Source organism: Rhopalosiphum padi, chromosome 3 (assembly GCF_020882245.1).
Source record: "Rhopalosiphum padi isolate XX-2018 chromosome 3, ASM2088224v1, whole genome shotgun sequence".
In the NCBI taxonomy this organism is placed as follows: Eukaryota; Metazoa; Arthropoda; class Insecta; order Hemiptera; family Aphididae; genus Rhopalosiphum; species Rhopalosiphum padi.
In genome coordinates, this window is record NC_083599.1 from 57,832,151 (window position 1) to 57,851,350 (window position 19,200).

The window sequence follows — 19,200 nt, forward strand, 5'->3', positions numbered from 1 at the left end:
ATGACTTATTTATTACATTACATTTTTTGTTTAATGACATTTATTACCTTTGTTAACAATTCATTTTTATTCTGTGATGAAAGTAAAGAATAAGGATTAAAAAATGAAAATTTAAAAGCTTCAGTTGTTAAGTTGTTTTAGTAGTCAATGTTGTTGCTATTTTTTAAGTGAGACTGATCAGTCAAAAATCTTTCAATATCATATTTATATAGAATTTATATTGATTTAGAAATATTATAAAAACATTATTTTGATAAAAGAAAAAAGTTTAGTAGATAAATAAAATCAATGGCCACTGGTCAGGGGTTGTTTAGGTATATAGAAACTGAGAATACTGATAAATGACTTAATAATTTTAGTTATAAAGGTATAACATTTAAGAGCCATTAGAACTTTTCATGAAGGGTTATTAATTAATTAAATAAAACATTTTTGGATTTCTAAGTACCTATTTATGTTTCATCATCCACAGTAACGTTGAAAAATACCTACATAATTTAACAGATTCTTGTTAACCGAATCTTTCTTACACAAGAACGAAAAATAAAATTGTTTTAATTGCAATCGCTACATATTACACAAATACCTGCCGCGTTAATTTAATTTTTATATTGATTAACAAATTATTTCTTTTTAGATTGGTAAATGATAGCAATTTTGTGTTGTGCACTTTTGAATTTAGCTTTTTTGTCTATTAAATTAATATTTTTAAATAATAATAACTAACTTTGAATAGTGGAATGTGAATGCATACCCATAGGTGCAAAAATGGAAATTTAATATCATTGTATGTTTAGTGGAGGGTTGATTAGACACTTGTATTTATTATCATAAATCATTTCTACTTAGTACATGCAAGGTGGATATATAAAGATAGATCCACCTTGAGTACATGCTATCCAATGGAATAATATTTGTATTATTTTTTATTATTCTACGGAACGATACAAATATAACATCAATTAGTATTAGTATTCATTATTTTAATTAAGTAACTATTGACAAATTTAAGGAATTAAATGATTCCATCATAATATAATATGTCCTTTTATATTTTAATGCGAATGTATTGCAATTTGCAACTTGTGAGTTTTATTATTAAGAGCCCTAAAATTATTGAAATACAACCAAATATACTATGTTTCTTATCACAAGTTGTATGAAAACAGTCATTTATCTTTGGCCGCCTAAACAATAATTTGAGGTAAACACGCGAAACATGTTATCATTCTGTTATTTTAAATATTTAGGTTCTTTAATAAATGTCTAGTATATTATTATTTTATTTATTCTTATTAATTTAATGAACACTATGAAAGTGCCATATGGATATTGTGACTTACGTGTTGAGCGAGTTAACGATGGTATTATCAACACTTTCATTGAATGTAAGTAACGTTTAAAATTGTAAGCCCAACAGTAGTGTAATCAATGGTGCATATATAAGTATCGGTGGATAGAGATTTTCAGTCAAATTGTTGACTAAATTGTCTGGACCGATTGTACATCTGAAGTTAACATAATAGAATTTTAACACCTTTAACTACTTAAATATTGTGGTCTTAGATTTTTTTCCAAAATCGACCTGTTTAACTTTTAAATGCCAATTTCTGTTACATCTTCTCAATCATATTTAATAATATTTTTCTATCGCTTGAGGCATGTACACAACTGTTGTGACAGTATTTGTGTTTTGCTGCATCTTACTATTAACACTACTGCATCAGTGTAAGTGAACCTTAAACAGAATATCCAAGAGACATCTATACTGTTGACACTTAGGATTTATATATTAAATGCAGGGCTAGACTTACAAAATAATTTGGGCTCCATAATTTTGTAAATATTTATTTATTTTTAATTTACACTTAAAAAATATAAAGTGTGATATTTTAGAATCCAGAAAAGATAAGCTTAGTCCTCTAAAAACAAATATAAAAATAATTCTAATGTTTTTCTTTATTAACATTTTTATCATATTTAAGTATTTAATGTTAGCGGGCTCCCCCTCTCTCAATCATTAGTTATACTCAATTTCTGCTTATGATATATGTTGGTACCTACTAAAACATTGTTATTGTGCAAAGAAGTACTCTAAATAATTTTGCATTTATACTGGAATCATCGGTGACATTACTATTTTATAGTAAATTTTGTATCTATTCAATTTCCTTGCTTTGGTTGGTCAAATTAGATTTTTATACTTTTAATCAAAAATAATTCATTGTTATAAGAATTTTTTTTTTAATTATTTCTTCTGCTAAAAATTTAATAAGTATTCTTATTTTTCATTGACGACAGGCGATTTATGGCGAACATGTCTACTGCATATGAGCACAATATTCAAAATAACTGTTTCAAATTAAAAAATCTCTTAAATTTTCAGAACAATTTTTGTTAGTACGTTTGAACATTCTCAGCATTATGTTGAATTTTGGATATACTAACAATGAATTAAATAACTAGTTGTAAAGTTAAAATGTATACCAAATCCCCTAAAATAAATTGTTATGGACATTATGATTCTAGAATGGTGTTTAAATATATTTTTTTAATTTCTAATAGTGCATTTGGATAGTCTCAGCACCATTCAGTGTTAAATATAACGACAATGAACTGTTTAATTATTTTTACAAATATTCAATTTAAATATGTATCAAAAGATGTAGCTTAAGGTTGAAGTTGAATGATTTAAATATTTAAATATTTTAAATTAAATAAACATTGATTTGAAAATTGATTTTTTTTTTTTTAATATTGATATGATTATTGCCCATTGAATTGAACTATTTGATTATACATTATGTTATATCACACACTGAATCAATGATTAAAAATACTTAAACTAATAGCCAATAAATACTAGTATTTATAATTATTGACTAGAGATATACATATGCTTCTATATCTTCAGTATTCTTATTTATTTTAGTATTAGAAGTAGTAAATATATCATTGTATTTTTTAATATAAAAGATTTGTAATATTGGTGTATAAGTACTGTTAACCATGAATAAATATATTACCCGTATTTTGTGTCAACACAATCTATTATTGATTGCCATTTAGAGTTTATGTATTTTATTTTTTCAAATTTTATCTAACCATACATCCTATTAGTTTTTATATTTTATAATATTTTAATAATTTTTAATGATAATATATTATATAATTTGTCCATGGCTGATTATATCAGATTCTAATCCTAAATAATAAATAATTTGGCATTATCCATTTTAATATTAAAAATGTCCTATTTAAATATTTTGTCTGCATTTTTTTTTCTATTATGAGAAATGTTTTGATATATCTAATTGTTTATAGATGGGTACACTTTTATTGCAGTAAATACTACAGTAAATTGTTCAATACTAGGTGTTGGAAATTCTAATAGAAAAAAAAGGAAAATTGCAGAATGTAATGGTGAAAACAATGAAGAAAATGACTGGATACCAACTCCTAAGTTAATAAATGTAAGTGTTTTATATTTAGTACAATATATAATATTAATGTACCATTATGAATAGTATGATAGGCTCAATATATGTATGTGCCTTAGCCATAGTTTGAAAATAATACTCTTATCAATTATACTGTTCTTTTCATAATAATATAGACATGACTATAAGAAGCCGGAATAATATTCCCTTAAAAAGTTTAAAACATTCTTCTAATATTCTTTACAAATCTTAATAACGTATGCAAAAAATAAAGTATGTAACACAAAACTGATATAAATAGCTAGGTATATGATAAAAAAAAAAAATACAATTTAAAAAAACTTTAACTTTTTATTTATTTATTTAATAAAGTTTATTTATTTGATAAGATTTTATTTATTTAATTAACTTAGATGAATGACATATTTTAAATTAAGAAAATTTTTCTCAAACAGTTTACAACTATATTTTGTTCCATGTGCTCTCTGATATCATATTGGTACGACGGTCTGTTAAAATGTTTATATGTAAGTACTGAAAGAATATTTGACATCAACTGAAGTCTTAAGAGCATGTTGAAAATCAATTATCATAGTCGTCGAACAATTAACTATAAGTTGTACCTTATTATTTCTATTCAAAATAATGAGCTTTTGTTTTTTTTTGTCGGAGTTGATCAATTTTTAATTTTATGTTATGTCCATTTTCTCCGGGTATATAAAATCAACAAGAGACACATTTGACTTTTATAAACTTTTGATGATTGACAAGCACAAGAAAATGGATTTGAATAAATATTACATTATTCTCTACGGTTTTTAAGTCAAAAATTGTTATTAAATAAGGCGTTATTATTGTACATAATACGTATGTCGTATATATATTACATACTATTATTGGATATAATATAATTTATTATTATATTTATGCCACTACAACACAAAGTATCGAAAATCCATAAAATGAATCAATACTTTCTCCTATATTCTTTTACATTGAAATATTCTCAAATATGCAAAAATGTTTTATATTGATTTACGCGTTACATGATTTGCAAAAATGTTGAACCCCTGTATGACTTCTTAGACTCAAAAAACCAAAAAATGCAAAACTATAAAATTCCAACCTCTAGACATAACACAAAAATAATAAGTATAAATCAGTATATTTTTTATATAAAAAATCATGAAACGAATATATATAAGTAAGTGTTGGTTTTTTTTATATTATACGTAATTTTATGTATAATAAATCATTGAAAGATGAAATCTAATTATATTTTTTTTTTTAGTATGACGATTCGAAATTGACTATAGTTAATCGATTGACAGTACAAATATCAAATATTGGACAACTGCATAGAATTGTAAGTAATATATATGTTTCGGGCAAAATGGAAAATTGGGAAATGCACACAGTTTTGATTTAATAGTCTCACTAGCAAAAAATCTATACTTTTCAGTATGACCAAATAAATAAATTGACAAAGTAGACTAAGTATAAAAATTAAAAATTTTATTGAATAGAGTAGTATTTAAAGTCAATATACAAAACAAATTAATAATATTCCTTTAAACTCACCTAATACTATTATTATATAAATCAATACTAGGGATGTAGTCCTAAAATTTTTTGTGAGTACCTATGTTTAAAACATTATGCTAAATATGTGACAGCTTAAGGGTTGCTTTTATCATCAACCCTTCCACTCTATCACCTCCATTCAATTATATAAATTAATAACATATTTATAATTAGTTATTAAATTAATTTGAAATTATATTAACTTTAACAATGTAATTAATATTATCATAAAATTTATGTATTTACCTAATACATAATACATACTTATAAATTAAGGTTATATCTTATAGAATACTCCACAATTTTTGTTTGTAGCTTTCTTTTTTATTTTTATTTATTTTTCTGTATCTATTGTCACCAGCTGTTTTACTGTTCTATGGTTTAAAATCGAACTTTTAAATAGTCTTCATGGTTCCATATACTCAATGGTGTACCATTTATATTAATTAAAATCAGATTTAAAATATTGTGAAAAGTTAATTTTGAGCGTTTGTTAGTGCAAATAATATTCATCAAGCTAAATCCACGTTTGCATTACGCTGTAGAACATGTGATCGTTTTTATCAAATTATTTATTTCATTTAGTTCTTCAATTTTATTAGTTTCTTCATCGAATAATATTTTTAATCCTCTTAATGTTTTTTCTTGATTTAAAAGAAATCTGTTACAAAGTAATTTTACTTCCTTTTTACCAAAACGAATATTTATGTCAGCAGGCTATGTTTTTTTTTATTTAAATCTACATTTCACGACAGTTTGACTTAATAATAAATAGAATAAAATAATTACCGCCTACTAACATAAAATAATTTTTGTGAAGTGGGTATATGCACATTTTTCAGCATTCTCCAGTTATTTTCTTTAATATGCTCTCTTTTTGAAATTCACCACTCATACCCTCCACTACATCCCTGATCATCGTATATTAACAGATGTGGATCCAGAAAGCAGATACTGAAGACATAATTGTACATTATAATATAAATTAGTGTCACAATGTATTGATATATTAAAACGGCATTGGTAAAGCGTGTGATCTACCGGGTCCGCCATGTTCTACTATTAATAGGTAACGTTTAATATGCCTTTTGTGACTAAATACACAGTGATAAGGTCCTTGGGTGTTTGGTTTATGCTGGAGAAATTGTGATGTATTAGAATGCAGATTTTTTATTGTTGAACGAAGAGATAAAAATCTATTAATTCTAATCATACAAAGAAAAGTTTTTCCGGGGACTACCATAGTGTCTGATGAATGGAAATCATACTCCAGTTTAAATGATATTGGCTATAATCATTCAACTGTCAATCATTCTAAAAATTTTGTGAATCCTGTAAATGGGGCTAATACACAAACAATAAAATGTTTATAGAAAATTCAAAATATTAAGAAAAATGAATGGGACTAATGAAAATCTATTACCACGCCATTTAATTGAATGTTGGTACCGCTCAATAACGAATTGGAATAATTTATTGATACATTTTTTGGAAGATAAAAAAAAGTTTATTATGTTTTAATATTGTAACAATTATTATATTTTAAACATAATTTATATATTTTGACTAATACTAATTGTATCATTTGTTTTGTAGACACAAACAACTTTTATGTATTAAATATAGTTATTTTTTTAATTGAATTACATAATATTACATATTATTTTTATTTAACTAGTTATCTACTGTTTTCTCGGTAGATCACACATTAAGCCTCTAAATGACCGGTAGATCACACGCTTTACCGATGCCATTAAAACAATATAAATCAAACACTAATAATATACTATGCAGTATTGTCAGTATGAAAACTACAGTGCAATATTTTTGTTTGTATTAATTAGTGACTGCTATCAAGAAACACAAAATTTTAATAATAAAATTGTGATAGTCAGAAATCACAAACATTTATAATTTCCCAATAAACTATATTTTAGTAAAAATATTTATAGTTTATACCTTAAATGTCATCGCTTAGTTGTAAAGGTGTAATAAACTATAACTATGGAGTAAATTGTGACATAGTATAATGATTTTAAGTTAAGCTTGCATACATTTTGGCACCAACAATTCAAATAAAACTAGAATGATGACTATTGATATATAGTTTTTCAAAATAGTATTCAGTTACTGTAATGATACATTTATTAATGCGAAAATTGTTATTGAATAATCATAAGAAAAATACTTCATAACTTTTAAACAATGAACACATTTTTGATATTTAGTCAAATGTTATTAAATTAAAAATTAAGTAGCAGTATTGCTGATACCGTAAAAATTGTTTAAAATAAAAGAGCCTTAAATATTCCTTTAATTGTGCTTCCTCTCTTGAAAAATCCTGGATTTGCACTTTATAAATTATACATCTATTAAAATGGGCAAGGAATTTAAACTATTTAATTTGACTAAACATATACAAAATAATGAATTATTATTATTATTATTTTTGTTTTTACACATTATTATTATGCCACTTTAAGTTTCCTTGAATTTTTATAACTATACTTTATACAAAATTATATGCGTATTGTGTATAACAGTTATATCCTTGATATATAATTAAAAAATGTCCACATTGCTCCTGGTTCCTCTTAAACTAATTTGGATAGTTCGATATTATTTACATATTTTTGTTTCAGTTCCTAATAAAGTCATAACCAGGGCTCGAGACTTAGAGCACTTAAATTTTTTTAAATAAGCACTTAAATAAGCATTTAAAAAACTTAAATTTGAGCTAAAATATTTAATCATCAAAAATAAAAAACTTTCTTTTTACATGATAAAGTAGGTGCTATAGGCATAATTTGAAACTGCGCTAAAAATAATATAATTAAGACCACAAAAAATATCAAAACAAAATGATTACAAAAAGTTTCTAACTAAAAAATCAAAAAAATCAAAATAAATCTTTATATTATACAAAAAATAAAACTTCACTTTTGAGACGTTTTGCCCAATTGTTTATAAATTTTCTGATGAATTTTCTGAAAAAGCCAAAAAGTAGATAAACTGGAAATAAGCATATTTTTAAAAAATTGTTGAAAAAAGCAAAAAAAGTACTTTCAAATTTCATAATTGAACGTGTTTTAACATGACATACTCTTCCATAACACACATTTTAAGCCAATCCATAAAAATAAGCAAATGCTTTAAGTCTCGAGCCCTGGTCATAACATAATTTTTAATAATAAATATATTAAAACAAATTATAATAATTGTATGTTGTTTTCATTTTTTATTAAATACTAAGCTCAAAATAAAATAAAAAGGGTGGACAAATGGGTATAGTAGAGATGGAGAGTAGGTCACTATAATGGATGTGTTAAATTTGAATGCAATGAAAGGTATCATTGTATATAAAAAACGATTCTGAACGGAGATGATTTGTCAGTCTAAGATAATTAATAGGATATATTATTACCTATAGGCTGCATTATATTAGTAGTAATATACCGTTATTATACGCGATTTCAAAAAAAAATTAAATTTCATAGCTTAAAAAAAGTCAAAATATTTTGAAAATTTACTTGTAAATATATAATGCTAATACAAACATTTGGTGAAAATTTCAAGTATTTACGATAGTTCGTTTTTGAGTTACAGCAAAATAAAAATCGATTTTGTTGAAAACTGGTTATGCGTAAAAATTCCCGTTTTTCCGTTACTTTTTGGGGTTTTCCTGACGCTTTTCTAAACAACTGAAATTTTTTTTTTTAACCCCCCATAGTACCAACTAGATTTATTTTCCTTTTCAAAGAGAGGCTAAAGTAAAAAATAAAAGCACTATTACTACTCCAAAACGGGATGTCAGATACAAACAAAAAAATCACATCATTGTAAAATCATTACATTCATCACTCCGTTCAGAATCTAAAAAAAATATACATAAAAATAAATAAATAAATATTACATTATCCACCCAAATCATTCATAATGTCCATTAGTAGAGTCATTTATATCTGGATTTCACTACTATTCGGGTAATCTGGATATTTTAAACGTTTTGCTTAATTATTTAAATAATTTAAATAATTGTTATTTAGTTTATATACGTTTTAGGCTATTTTATTTAAATTGGTAAGACTTGAAGTTTAAAAATAAATGTTTAGATTAAAAATATTAGTAAATTTTTTATCATAATATGCAATTATATTATTTATTGATGAGAATATTATATTATCTCAAACATATTTAACTTTAATATGTTTTTTCAATGTACTCGTAGGTTTAATTTTTTTTACATGTGAACATTTAATTTATTCAGATAACCAAAAATCCGTATTTTTGACATCACTAATGCACATACATTCTTCTTTTCTAGTAACACATACAATAATTGAACTGTTTAAAAAAATTAATTAATTAAATTTTTTTTTTTTTAGTTCAATTCCCAAAATTTTAAATTGTATAATATTTTTGCAGTAGAACCATTGAATGATCAAGTTTTTCAAGTATGTACTGTTATTATTATTTTAATATTTTTTGTACTCTACACTGTATTCTACCCATAGTATATTTTGCGAGAACCTAACTTAATATCAGGGGTGGCCAACCTGTGGCACATTTGACGTTATTGAATAGCATGCTAGTAGCATCAGATAAATATATTATATTACAATATTGTGTAAAGTAAATAATAAATATTAATTTTTAATTGCACATTCTCAATTTTGTAATTTTTATTTAGCACAACAAAAAAAAAGGAAAAAGGTTGGCCACCCCTGGTCTATTATATATTATTCAGTGTTAATACAGAAAATGTCCATTATTTTAAGTATTAAATTAAAAAAAAATAATAATTTACTTGTAAGTTCAGCTTCTGAGAAATATGGTGAGTTCCACTTAATGTGATCACTGGTTTATAAAATCAACTGTTTATTGGAATCAAAATTGAAAGTTCTAAACCAGATCTTATGTTACTAATATTAAATTAAACTTTTATTAGAATCACCAAGTATCGGATAATTGAATCATTTTTAAGAACATTCTTATCGTTTTGATGGTATTTCAAACTTTCACTAAAAAGAAACAAGAATTGTTTTGAAAAAGTTAAAAGGAGCTATTTAAAAGTATGGTGATAACGATACTTTTCAGTTATTCCAAAAGTTATAGGTGGCAGGTGCAATGTACAATGTACATACATTATTGTTTATTTAATTTTAAATAATTAAAAATCATATATATATTATATTAATTAAATATGGATTTTAAATTCAGGCTCAATGAAAATGAAATTACAGTAGTAGATTCTCAAGTACCATCAAAAATAGAGAGTTTTTTACTTTATTTTAATGTAATTTTCAACATACAAATTTACATATAAATATAAACTCATCAATAAAAAAAAAATGTTTTATGGAATCAACCGGTTAATAGAATCAAAATGATTTGAACCAATGTGATCAAATAAGGCGGAACTTACTGTACAATTAAATAATTTTTTGAAAAACTATCCATTACCTAATTTAGTAATTGTTATTTACTATTCTTTTATGTACAATAATATAATATCAAAAGAATAAATTCAATAAAATGTAGGTATTATATTTTATAGTATAATTATTTTTATTACTTTAAGTTTGGTCTTAGAGCTTAGAAGATTTTAACATGAGTTATCATTTATAACTTTATAAATAATATGTATTTTTGATGTAATAAGTATGGACAACCTGTAAAATATAAAAATACATATTTATATTTTAGACTAGATATATTTAATTTATGCTCTTCTCATCTCACATATTTTTCTATACATTTTGTTATTATATGTATTAATTTTTAGGACATATTGACCTCATCATCTATTGATATAATAACTTGTAATATAAAAACATCTGTAACTCCAAAGCAGTATACAATTGCAATTGAAAAAAACATTTATTTTGAAGTATCTTACGCGCCAATGTTAGTAAATTATGTTGCTCGTCAAGATACTTTAAGTTTGGCTCATCTTTTGCATATAAAAGGAAAATCAAAAGTAAACAATAAACCTTTTAAGTTAAAATAACTTTTATTAAAATAATTTTTTTTTCAGAATGTAATTGTTTCGAGCGGAGCAGTTAATAAATTAGACATACGTAATCCTCATGATGTGATGAATTTGTATCCTTTGAGTTACATAATTAAGTTTTTGATTTACTGATATTTTAATAAGGCAATATCAATGTGTCTGATATTGCAGAAAAGTTTTTAAAAGTAACAACTAACAACTATAAATTCTATAAATATGTATTTCTTTGTTAAAATTGTTGGTAAAAATATAAAATATCACTGACAAAATTATCTGTGTAGATATAATATTTTTTTTAAGATAAAGAATCAAGTATGCCAATAAAAACTTTATTATTAATTTTTTTAGTATTTGATAATATGAAAATACATTAAATCTTTAGTAATTTATTAACATTGTTTAATTTCTTTTTCTTTTTAAAGTTATAATTAAAATTTAAAAAAACTTACACTTTTAAATAATTATGTCGTGAACCTTGTTTATTTTTATATTTCATTATACAGTAGCGTTGTGGTAATCCAAAGATAATTGGGGAAAAGCATTGTTCAGATTACCTATGACTTACAAAAATATCTTGCAATATTTTTTTTACTAATTTGTGTATAAACTATTTGAGTAAAATATATATAATAATTAATTACATTTTTTTTTTAAATTTATTAAAGTTATTTTCAGTTTTAAATTATGTACAGTATTTAATTATTTATAATTACAATAATAGAATGGTGGTGATGTACACACGAAGCTATTCGGGTTACTACGTAGTTACTGTATTTGACATTTTGTGACTACTATTCAAGTTTTATAATTAATTAAGTATTTTAAATTAAATTATGAACGTTGCATTTGTCTTATGGATTTTAATATAAATTAACTTGACTTTAAGTTTAGAGGTATTTTACTAGGTCTTTCAAAGAAACAGTCAAAAGAATCAATCACACGAGGATGTTATTCAATTATATTACAGAGCTGTATGCTATTATAAATATGTTTTTAAAAATGTCAAGTATTAAATAAATAACTATGAACTTAAATATTTCAGATGGGAAAAAAATAGGAAAGTCAACAATTAATATAGTACCAAGAACAGCCAATTCATAATATTGTAAATAATTTTTAAAAATTATATATATTTAATGATTTGTTTTTATTTTTAATGGAAAAAGAATATTGTTAGATAGATATTTTTTTAACAATGCAGAATAAGCTTTCAAAAAAAGGGTTTTAATATAGTACAAAATTGTAACTATTTATGAATTTTTTAATATAATAAACTAAAAGACAATAAGTATAAGTGATTTTTTAAGTATATATAAATTGTATAGTAAAATTAGCTTAACCCTATTATTATGCATTTGGGCATACAATTACTAATTAATGGTGTTGTCTTTTAATCATAAATGAATTAAATTAGTTATATTGCATATCGTTTGAGATAATTAGATTTTTATTCAATTGTTCAACTTGTGACCGATCCAACAATCACTTTACTCCTACTGGCTACCACCAAGTATATTATAATAAAAAAATAATATAGTGAAATAAATATTTTAGTTTTATTATATTTCTGTATTATGGCCATAATATTGAATATCACCTTCAAATTAATATTGTTATACAATGTATATTTAATATATTCATAGTATATTCATATTTAATTTATTTATTATTAAATTACAATTATTATTTATTTGCTTTATTTATTACCACATACACAACTATTATGACACTGAGTTACAAAGACGACCAGATCTTTTACATTTACACCGGTTGGTCTTACACAATGTATAACAAGTACACCTATCGTACCCATGGCCACCCAAATTAGAAGATTTTCTTGCCACTTCTCTTAATGAAATTTGTACTGGTGGTACATCATCAGCCTGGATAAACACCTCTTTGCATATTGTGAATTGGTTCCGACTGTAGAGTTGATGTAGTCTGCCCTCGTTTGTTCCAATTTTACATAAATTATCTTTTACTATAAAAAAAATTATTAATATAAAAATTATTTTAAAATTAATTACCAGAAAGTATAACTCCCAGAATACACCGAAGATCACATCTTGCTCGATACACATCAGGAATTTTTATTTTAACATTTTCTCCTTCTTTTCCTGGAAAAAAACGTTCTTCAGATAAATTCTTCGTTTTGTTAGCTTGTACTTTAAGATTTTCAGCAGCATTTGATCGATTTGAAGAAATTGATTCTATTCTCAATTTTATTTGATCGTTTTCATCTTCATCAGAAAAAAGTTGTTTTGCACTGTCCTTATCACTTCCATCACTTTTTCGTATTTCTCGTTTATGTTTACGATATTAATTCCACAGTCTAGATCTTTTACTAAATCTTCCTCTGATTTTAAAGTAGAAATTAAATCGGTTGAAATTTGGGTTGATTTTAGACCAACTTTAGCATGTGTTCCGAACATAGCTTCGTATGGCGAACGTTTTGTACCATGGTGAAAACTCCGATTCTTCATAAATTGAACAAATTTAAGACCTTCGCTCCACTTTCTGGAATTATTATCGGCTAACCATGTTGCGAGAATATTTTGAATATCTTGGTTGGCCCTTTCGACAGACCCTTGACTTTGCGAGTGTCTAGGCTTTCCGTGGACAATCTTAAATTCTTCCCACATACTACACAACTCAATAATAACTTTATTGGCGAATTCCCTTCCATTATCACTTTTTTCATTATCACTTAACGAATAAAATATATAATTATAGTTTTGTAGTGATATTATTACATATAAATGCAATTTGATATAAAAGTGTGCAGCGCACTGTATAATTCACTTTGCTCACTTGAATTTGGGCAGGGTACACTTTGCTCGGGCAATCTAGTACAATGCCCGGTCAATGTATGACAAATTTCAAATTTGAGTATTAAAATGATCATTCTTACATAAGCCAAAATGTTCGGGCATTGTGCGCAGTGTCTGGGCATTGTTATACAATGCCCAGATTTCCTACTTTGCCCGTAACATACCTACGTTATACCCGCATGTGTTGTCTCTGTCTTACTAATATATAGAATATAGATCATAGCTAATTTTCGTTCAGCAGAACACATTTTGTGATGTTAGTATTAATATTAGAGTAAATTTACTTATTATCAAATTTAGAGGTAAGAATATTATTTAGGGCATCTTATAGGCTTTTATTGATATCTTAATTTTTAAGTGAGTTATAGCTATGTAAAATATTATAACATTTTTTCATAACTCACTTTAAAATAATAATATCAATAAAAGCATATGACGTTTTCTACTTTCTAGATAATATTCTTACCTTTAAATTTAATAATAAGTAAATTTACTCTAATTTTAAAGCTAACATCATAAAATGTGCTGCTGAACGAAAATTTGCTATGATCTACATTAATAAGACAAGAGACTACACATGTTGGTAGAACGTCCTCTTAATACAATAATACGTAGCTATGTCATTATAGTTGGCCAATTCATTGATTATTATTACATTTGTCACAATATTTTGTTACACAGACCACAATGTTTTGACTTTCGTACTCGTCACTCGTATCTCGTACAGTCATACTGTGTAGCGCATTATACATATTTAACTGTCTGCTGTAAATTGTAATGTATATTGTCTATAGTCTATTTTATAATGTCTAATAAAAGAAAAATTACCACCTATTTTACTTGCTTTACCACTAAACACTCGGACTCGGATGAAAAAAATAGTATGATCATCCCTAGATCATTACAGAAAATGAAGTTGTGGACTTGCCGATAATATTTGTTTAACTAATTATTGTAATGGGAAAAGAGGAAGAGGACGGCCGAGAGTAACAAATCTGGGAAATATGAAGAAGTTATTATCTCTAGGGAGCTATGTAGAAATGAAGAGACTAGCGGAGAATAGGAAAGACTGGTTGAAGTGACAAGGCGATATTGCGTTTAGATAAAAAAAAAAAAATTGTGTAAAATGTTATATTTATGCCAATGGCTTGTCCACTAATAACCTCCAATGAAGTACTGGATAAATTGGCAAAAAAAAAAATTGATTTAATAATACAATACAAATATTGTTAATATTACATTGTTTTAAATAAAGTACCAATTTACCTTAATTTAAAAAAAATGATATTAGGCATAACCGTAAATTATATTTTTAAGATTAAAAGTGCTGAATATTAAAAAATCAGCCACATCCCTCCCCATGACAAAATCATTTGACCGCCACTGGATAGTATACTTATAAAGTTAACAGTCAGCGTGTAATTAGTAAATGTCAAGCAATTTTCAACAAACAAAATCAGTCCTCAACAGTGCGCTGATAAAATCAAAGAAATTCACAACACCAAATGCCTCAAGACAAGTTATATTATTGTCCATAAATGATTAATTTTAAAAATATAGTTGTGTTTTTTATTGAAAAAATTTATTTTAAATTTAATTTTTAGATGGAATTCTTTTTACGATGCAATTAAATGTACCTATTGTGGGTAATATAACCAAAATGGAAAAAGTGTTCGAAGTAGTTCAACTACTTTCATTTACAGTTCAAAGAGATGTGTCATTCTTAATTGAGTATTACAATGTATTAAAATTTATGTTTATAATTCAAAATAAAAAGTATTTCTGTTGAATAATTAAATATTGTTTATTTAAGTTTATTAATTTATTAGTTTAAAACTATTAGTTCAATTTTTTATTGTTATCTAGCTTCGAGATACCTATTTCAATAGCATTATATATTTATATATGTTACATTGTTACAAGGGAATGTGTGTATTGAGCATCTTTTACCAACTATAACAGCAGTAACAAAAAAATTGAATGAATTAAACAATTTAAATTACTGTAGAGTCTTCAGTGTAGACCATCAACTAATACTCTCAAAAATGGATTTATAAAAAGGTAAAATTAATGTAGGTATTAAATATTATTATAAATAATATTAATCATGGTTAAATTATAGTACATTTTCAATTATTATACATTTAATATAATATTTTATATATGATGACGGACGAGGTACTTTTAAAGTTTTATACTCGTTACTCCCTTTAATATTTTTTTTCACTACTTATCTAGTTATGCAGCTGATTTTGAATTAGTAATTTAATCTCGTTTTGTGTTCAAGATTTTTGTATTTATACAATTATTTGTATTTATTATTTTAAACGTAATTATTATTTTTTTATTTATCTAATATGAATGATAGGAAAACAAAATTAAATAACCCTACTCTAACAATGTTTTAAAAAAAAAAAAAAAAAAGGAAACGAGCGAAGACGAATCTAATACTTCAAATTCTGTAACACCCGTTGAAAACAATAAAGAAAAAAGCTCGGTTAGTAAACTAAGTATGAATGATAATGATATTCCTAATTATTTTAAACAAACACATATCTTTATCTATTCCTGGTCGAACAGTTATTTTATTTGTATCTTGTTGTAAAAGAACGCAGAGACAAAAAGAAAAATAGCAATTTCAAATTCAAATATGAACTCGCCGGAAATTTTATGCACTGCAAAAAATAAAATGGTTTTGTCTGGCCAAAGAAGTGCTGCTCACTTATTTGAGGAAATGCAAGCATCTCCAAGTAGAGCTAAAAAAATTAAAACTAAATATAATTATTCAAATTATCCAATTTCCTATGCAGCAGATGAAGCGTTAGCGTTTATTATATATAATAAACTCACTAAACAGCAGTACTTAAACATTCGTCTGGGTTCAAAAAAAAGAAATTGTAATATATATCCATCGTATGAAAATGTAAGTATAGCGAAAAAAACTGCTATCCTAATAATCTGGACATTGGGGAATCAAGTTGCAAAATACCACTTCAAGATCTATTAGATCACACTACTAATAGAATATTTCAAGTACCAGAAGTATGTAAAATTAATTTAAGTTCGACAAAACTTGAAATGTTGTATAAACGAGGGTGTGATGGCAGTAGTGGTCAGTCTCAATATAGACAAAATTTTAACGACGATCTTTTAATAACTGATGAAACAATGTTTATGTTTTCAATTGTGCCACTAGAACTTCGATCTAATTCTGAAGTTAGCGATATCAAAAACAATTATGAAGTTATTTGGACTAACCCTTCTCCATCATCCACTAAATTTTGCCGTCCAATCAAATATATGTTTAAAAAAGAAACTATCGAGAGTACTAAAGAAGAAGTTAAAGATATTGAAACACAAATACTTAAGCTTATAAACACAGATGTAATTTTTAACGAATCAGTCGTTCATGTCAAACATACTCTCATATTTTCAATGGTCGATGGAAAGGTACGTAAATATTAGTAAAATTTAACTCCAGAATTATGATTATACTTAAATTTACTTTAGGTTTGCAATTCTATGACTGGACACTGGAACATTAGCCAAACGTGTTACATTTGTGGGTGTAAGCCGACACGTTTTAATGACATCGATAGCATTAAAAAATATTCCAAATAAAACTGAAAATTATAGATTCGGACTATCTACACGCGTGGATACGGTTTTTTGAATATTGTTTACATTTTGCATATCTTATAGAGTTCAAAACTTGGCAGGTATACATCTTAAATATTAAAATTATTTTCATAACTAAGTTAAATTGATATTTATATATATTATTAAAATTGTACAGGTCAGAGCTATCAACAAAAAAGCATTTATTGATAGAAAAAAATTAATACAAAATAAGATTCGGTCTGAAGTGGGACTTTTAGTCGAAGTGGTATTACAAGGTAAATACAACTAAATATATATATATTTAAACTAACGATTTTTTTTTTAAAAAACTCAGGACATGGCACTACTAATGATGGTAATACTGCAAGAAAATTTTTTAGAAACGCTGAAGCATCTGCAAATTGTACAGGCTTAAATTTGGAATTGATTCAATGGTGTGGATATATTTTATCAGCTATGGCAAGCGGAAAGATAATTAATATAGATTACTTTGAAGGGTATTGTTTAAAAACTGCAAAGATATTTGTCATGTTATATCTATGGTACTACACAGAGTTCAACTTAGGGGGGGCTAGGGGGCTGCAGCCCCGGGCCCCAATTTTATTTGGAGCCCCGGGCTCCTGTTGATATTTAATTATTAAAGTGACACTGTGAAATTTTATGATATTATTGCTTACGTAGTTTCATTTGTCACTTATCGTCATGGAATTTATGATTATTCTGTAATCGATAAAATTAGCTATTAAGTTTTAAGATAAAGTTGGCCAAAAGCACTTTATCATTATGATTAAGTTAGCATTAACTAGAAATATCACCGGTTTTCCGTTTTTGCGAGCGTTCAGCTATCGTCATTAGTACAATCGGTATATTCCGTTGACTGTCGTGATATTAAATTATTAAATTAGTTTTTAGTCGAATTCGTGAAAAAAAGTATTGGGTTGAAGTGTTGCGCCGTGTAGTATTTGTTGTTAAATTTTTGGCTGTTCGTGGGTTAGCATTTGAGAGTAATGACTCGCGTTTGGGTTCTTCGAGTAATGGAAATTTTCTTGGAATTCTCGAAGTTATTTCCGAATTTGATCTTTTTTTAAAACAACACATAAATGAACGCGCTAATAAAGGATCAGGAAATGTATCTTATATTTCGATGCGAATTTGTAACGAAATAATTGACCTAATGGGAAATGAAGTTCTATTAGAAATAACTAAGCAGTTACAAAAAACTAAATATTTCGGTCTAATTTTAGATTCTATTCCAGATAGAGCACATAAAGATCAATTTGCTGTTGTTGTTAGATACTATTATAAAGGGTTAGTTGTTGAGCGATTCTTAACATACATACATATATTAAGTCATACTGGCATTTCAATGGCCAAAGAAGTAATACATTTTTTGGAAAATAATAATATTAATTTGCAACATTGTAGAGGTCAATCATACGACAATGCTAATAATATTACTGGTATATATAAGGGTTTACAGGCTCAAATAAAAAAAAAAATGCAGTGTTGCTTTATTTGCACCTTGTTTTGCTCATTCCCTAAATTTAGTAGGGACACATGCAGTGAAATGCTGTTTAGAAGCAATCAATTTTTTTGGTGTTGTTCAAAAAATTTTTGCATTTTTTGTGGCCTCAACATATAGATGGAATTTGCTTTTGACTGGTTTACAATCGGAAGAAAAAGGTAAAATAATTGTTTTGAAAACTTTAAG

The 19,200-nt window shown here is 25.7% G+C and overlaps 3 protein-coding genes across 5 annotated transcripts; 2 read left to right on the forward strand and 1 right to left on the reverse strand.

Annotated features, from left to right (window-relative positions):
* Window positions 1-1,190: 1,190 nt before the first annotated feature.
* LOC132927264 (ribonuclease P protein subunit p30-like) lies at window positions 1,191-12,727 on the forward strand. Of its 3 annotated transcripts, none has more exons than XM_060991765.1 (8): window positions 1,191-1,388; window positions 3,346-3,473; window positions 4,732-4,806; window positions 9,410-9,478; window positions 10,810-11,004; window positions 11,062-11,129; window positions 11,929-12,008; window positions 12,080-12,727. In XM_060991765.1, exons 1-8 carry the CDS (start codon window positions 1,304-1,306, stop codon window positions 12,136-12,138), a joined length of 759 nt encoding a protein of 252 aa, XP_060847748.1. In that variant the 5' UTR covers window positions 1,191-1,303; the 3' UTR covers window positions 12,139-12,727. The 3 variants fall into 3 exon arrangements, with proteins under 3 accessions (XP_060847748.1, XP_060847749.1, XP_060847747.1); XM_060991766.1 differs by having other exon boundaries at window positions 3,376-3,473; XM_060991764.1 differs by having other exon boundaries at window positions 1,193-1,388; window positions 3,325-3,473.
* Window positions 12,728-12,758: 31 nt separating this feature from the next.
* On the reverse strand, window positions 12,759-13,990 carry LOC132925229 (uncharacterized). The gene is made up of 4 exons (XM_060989640.1): window positions 13,791-13,990; window positions 13,353-13,743; window positions 13,065-13,308; window positions 12,759-13,012 (listed from the first exon to the last, which is right to left on the reverse strand). The coding sequence occupies exons 1-4, from the start codon at window positions 13,988-13,990 to the stop codon at window positions 12,759-12,761; spliced, it is 1,089 nt and encodes a 362-aa protein (XP_060845623.1).
* A 2,807-nt stretch (window positions 13,991-16,797) lies between these two features.
* On the forward strand, window positions 16,798-18,025 carry LOC132926456 (uncharacterized). Its single transcript, XM_060990813.1, has 3 exons — window positions 16,798-17,318; window positions 17,379-17,587; window positions 17,665-18,025. Exons 1-2 carry the CDS (start codon window positions 16,947-16,949, stop codon window positions 17,487-17,489), a joined length of 483 nt encoding a protein of 160 aa, XP_060846796.1. The 5' UTR covers window positions 16,798-16,946; the 3' UTR covers window positions 17,490-17,587; window positions 17,665-18,025.
* The last annotated feature ends 1,175 nt before the right edge of the window (window positions 18,026-19,200 follow it).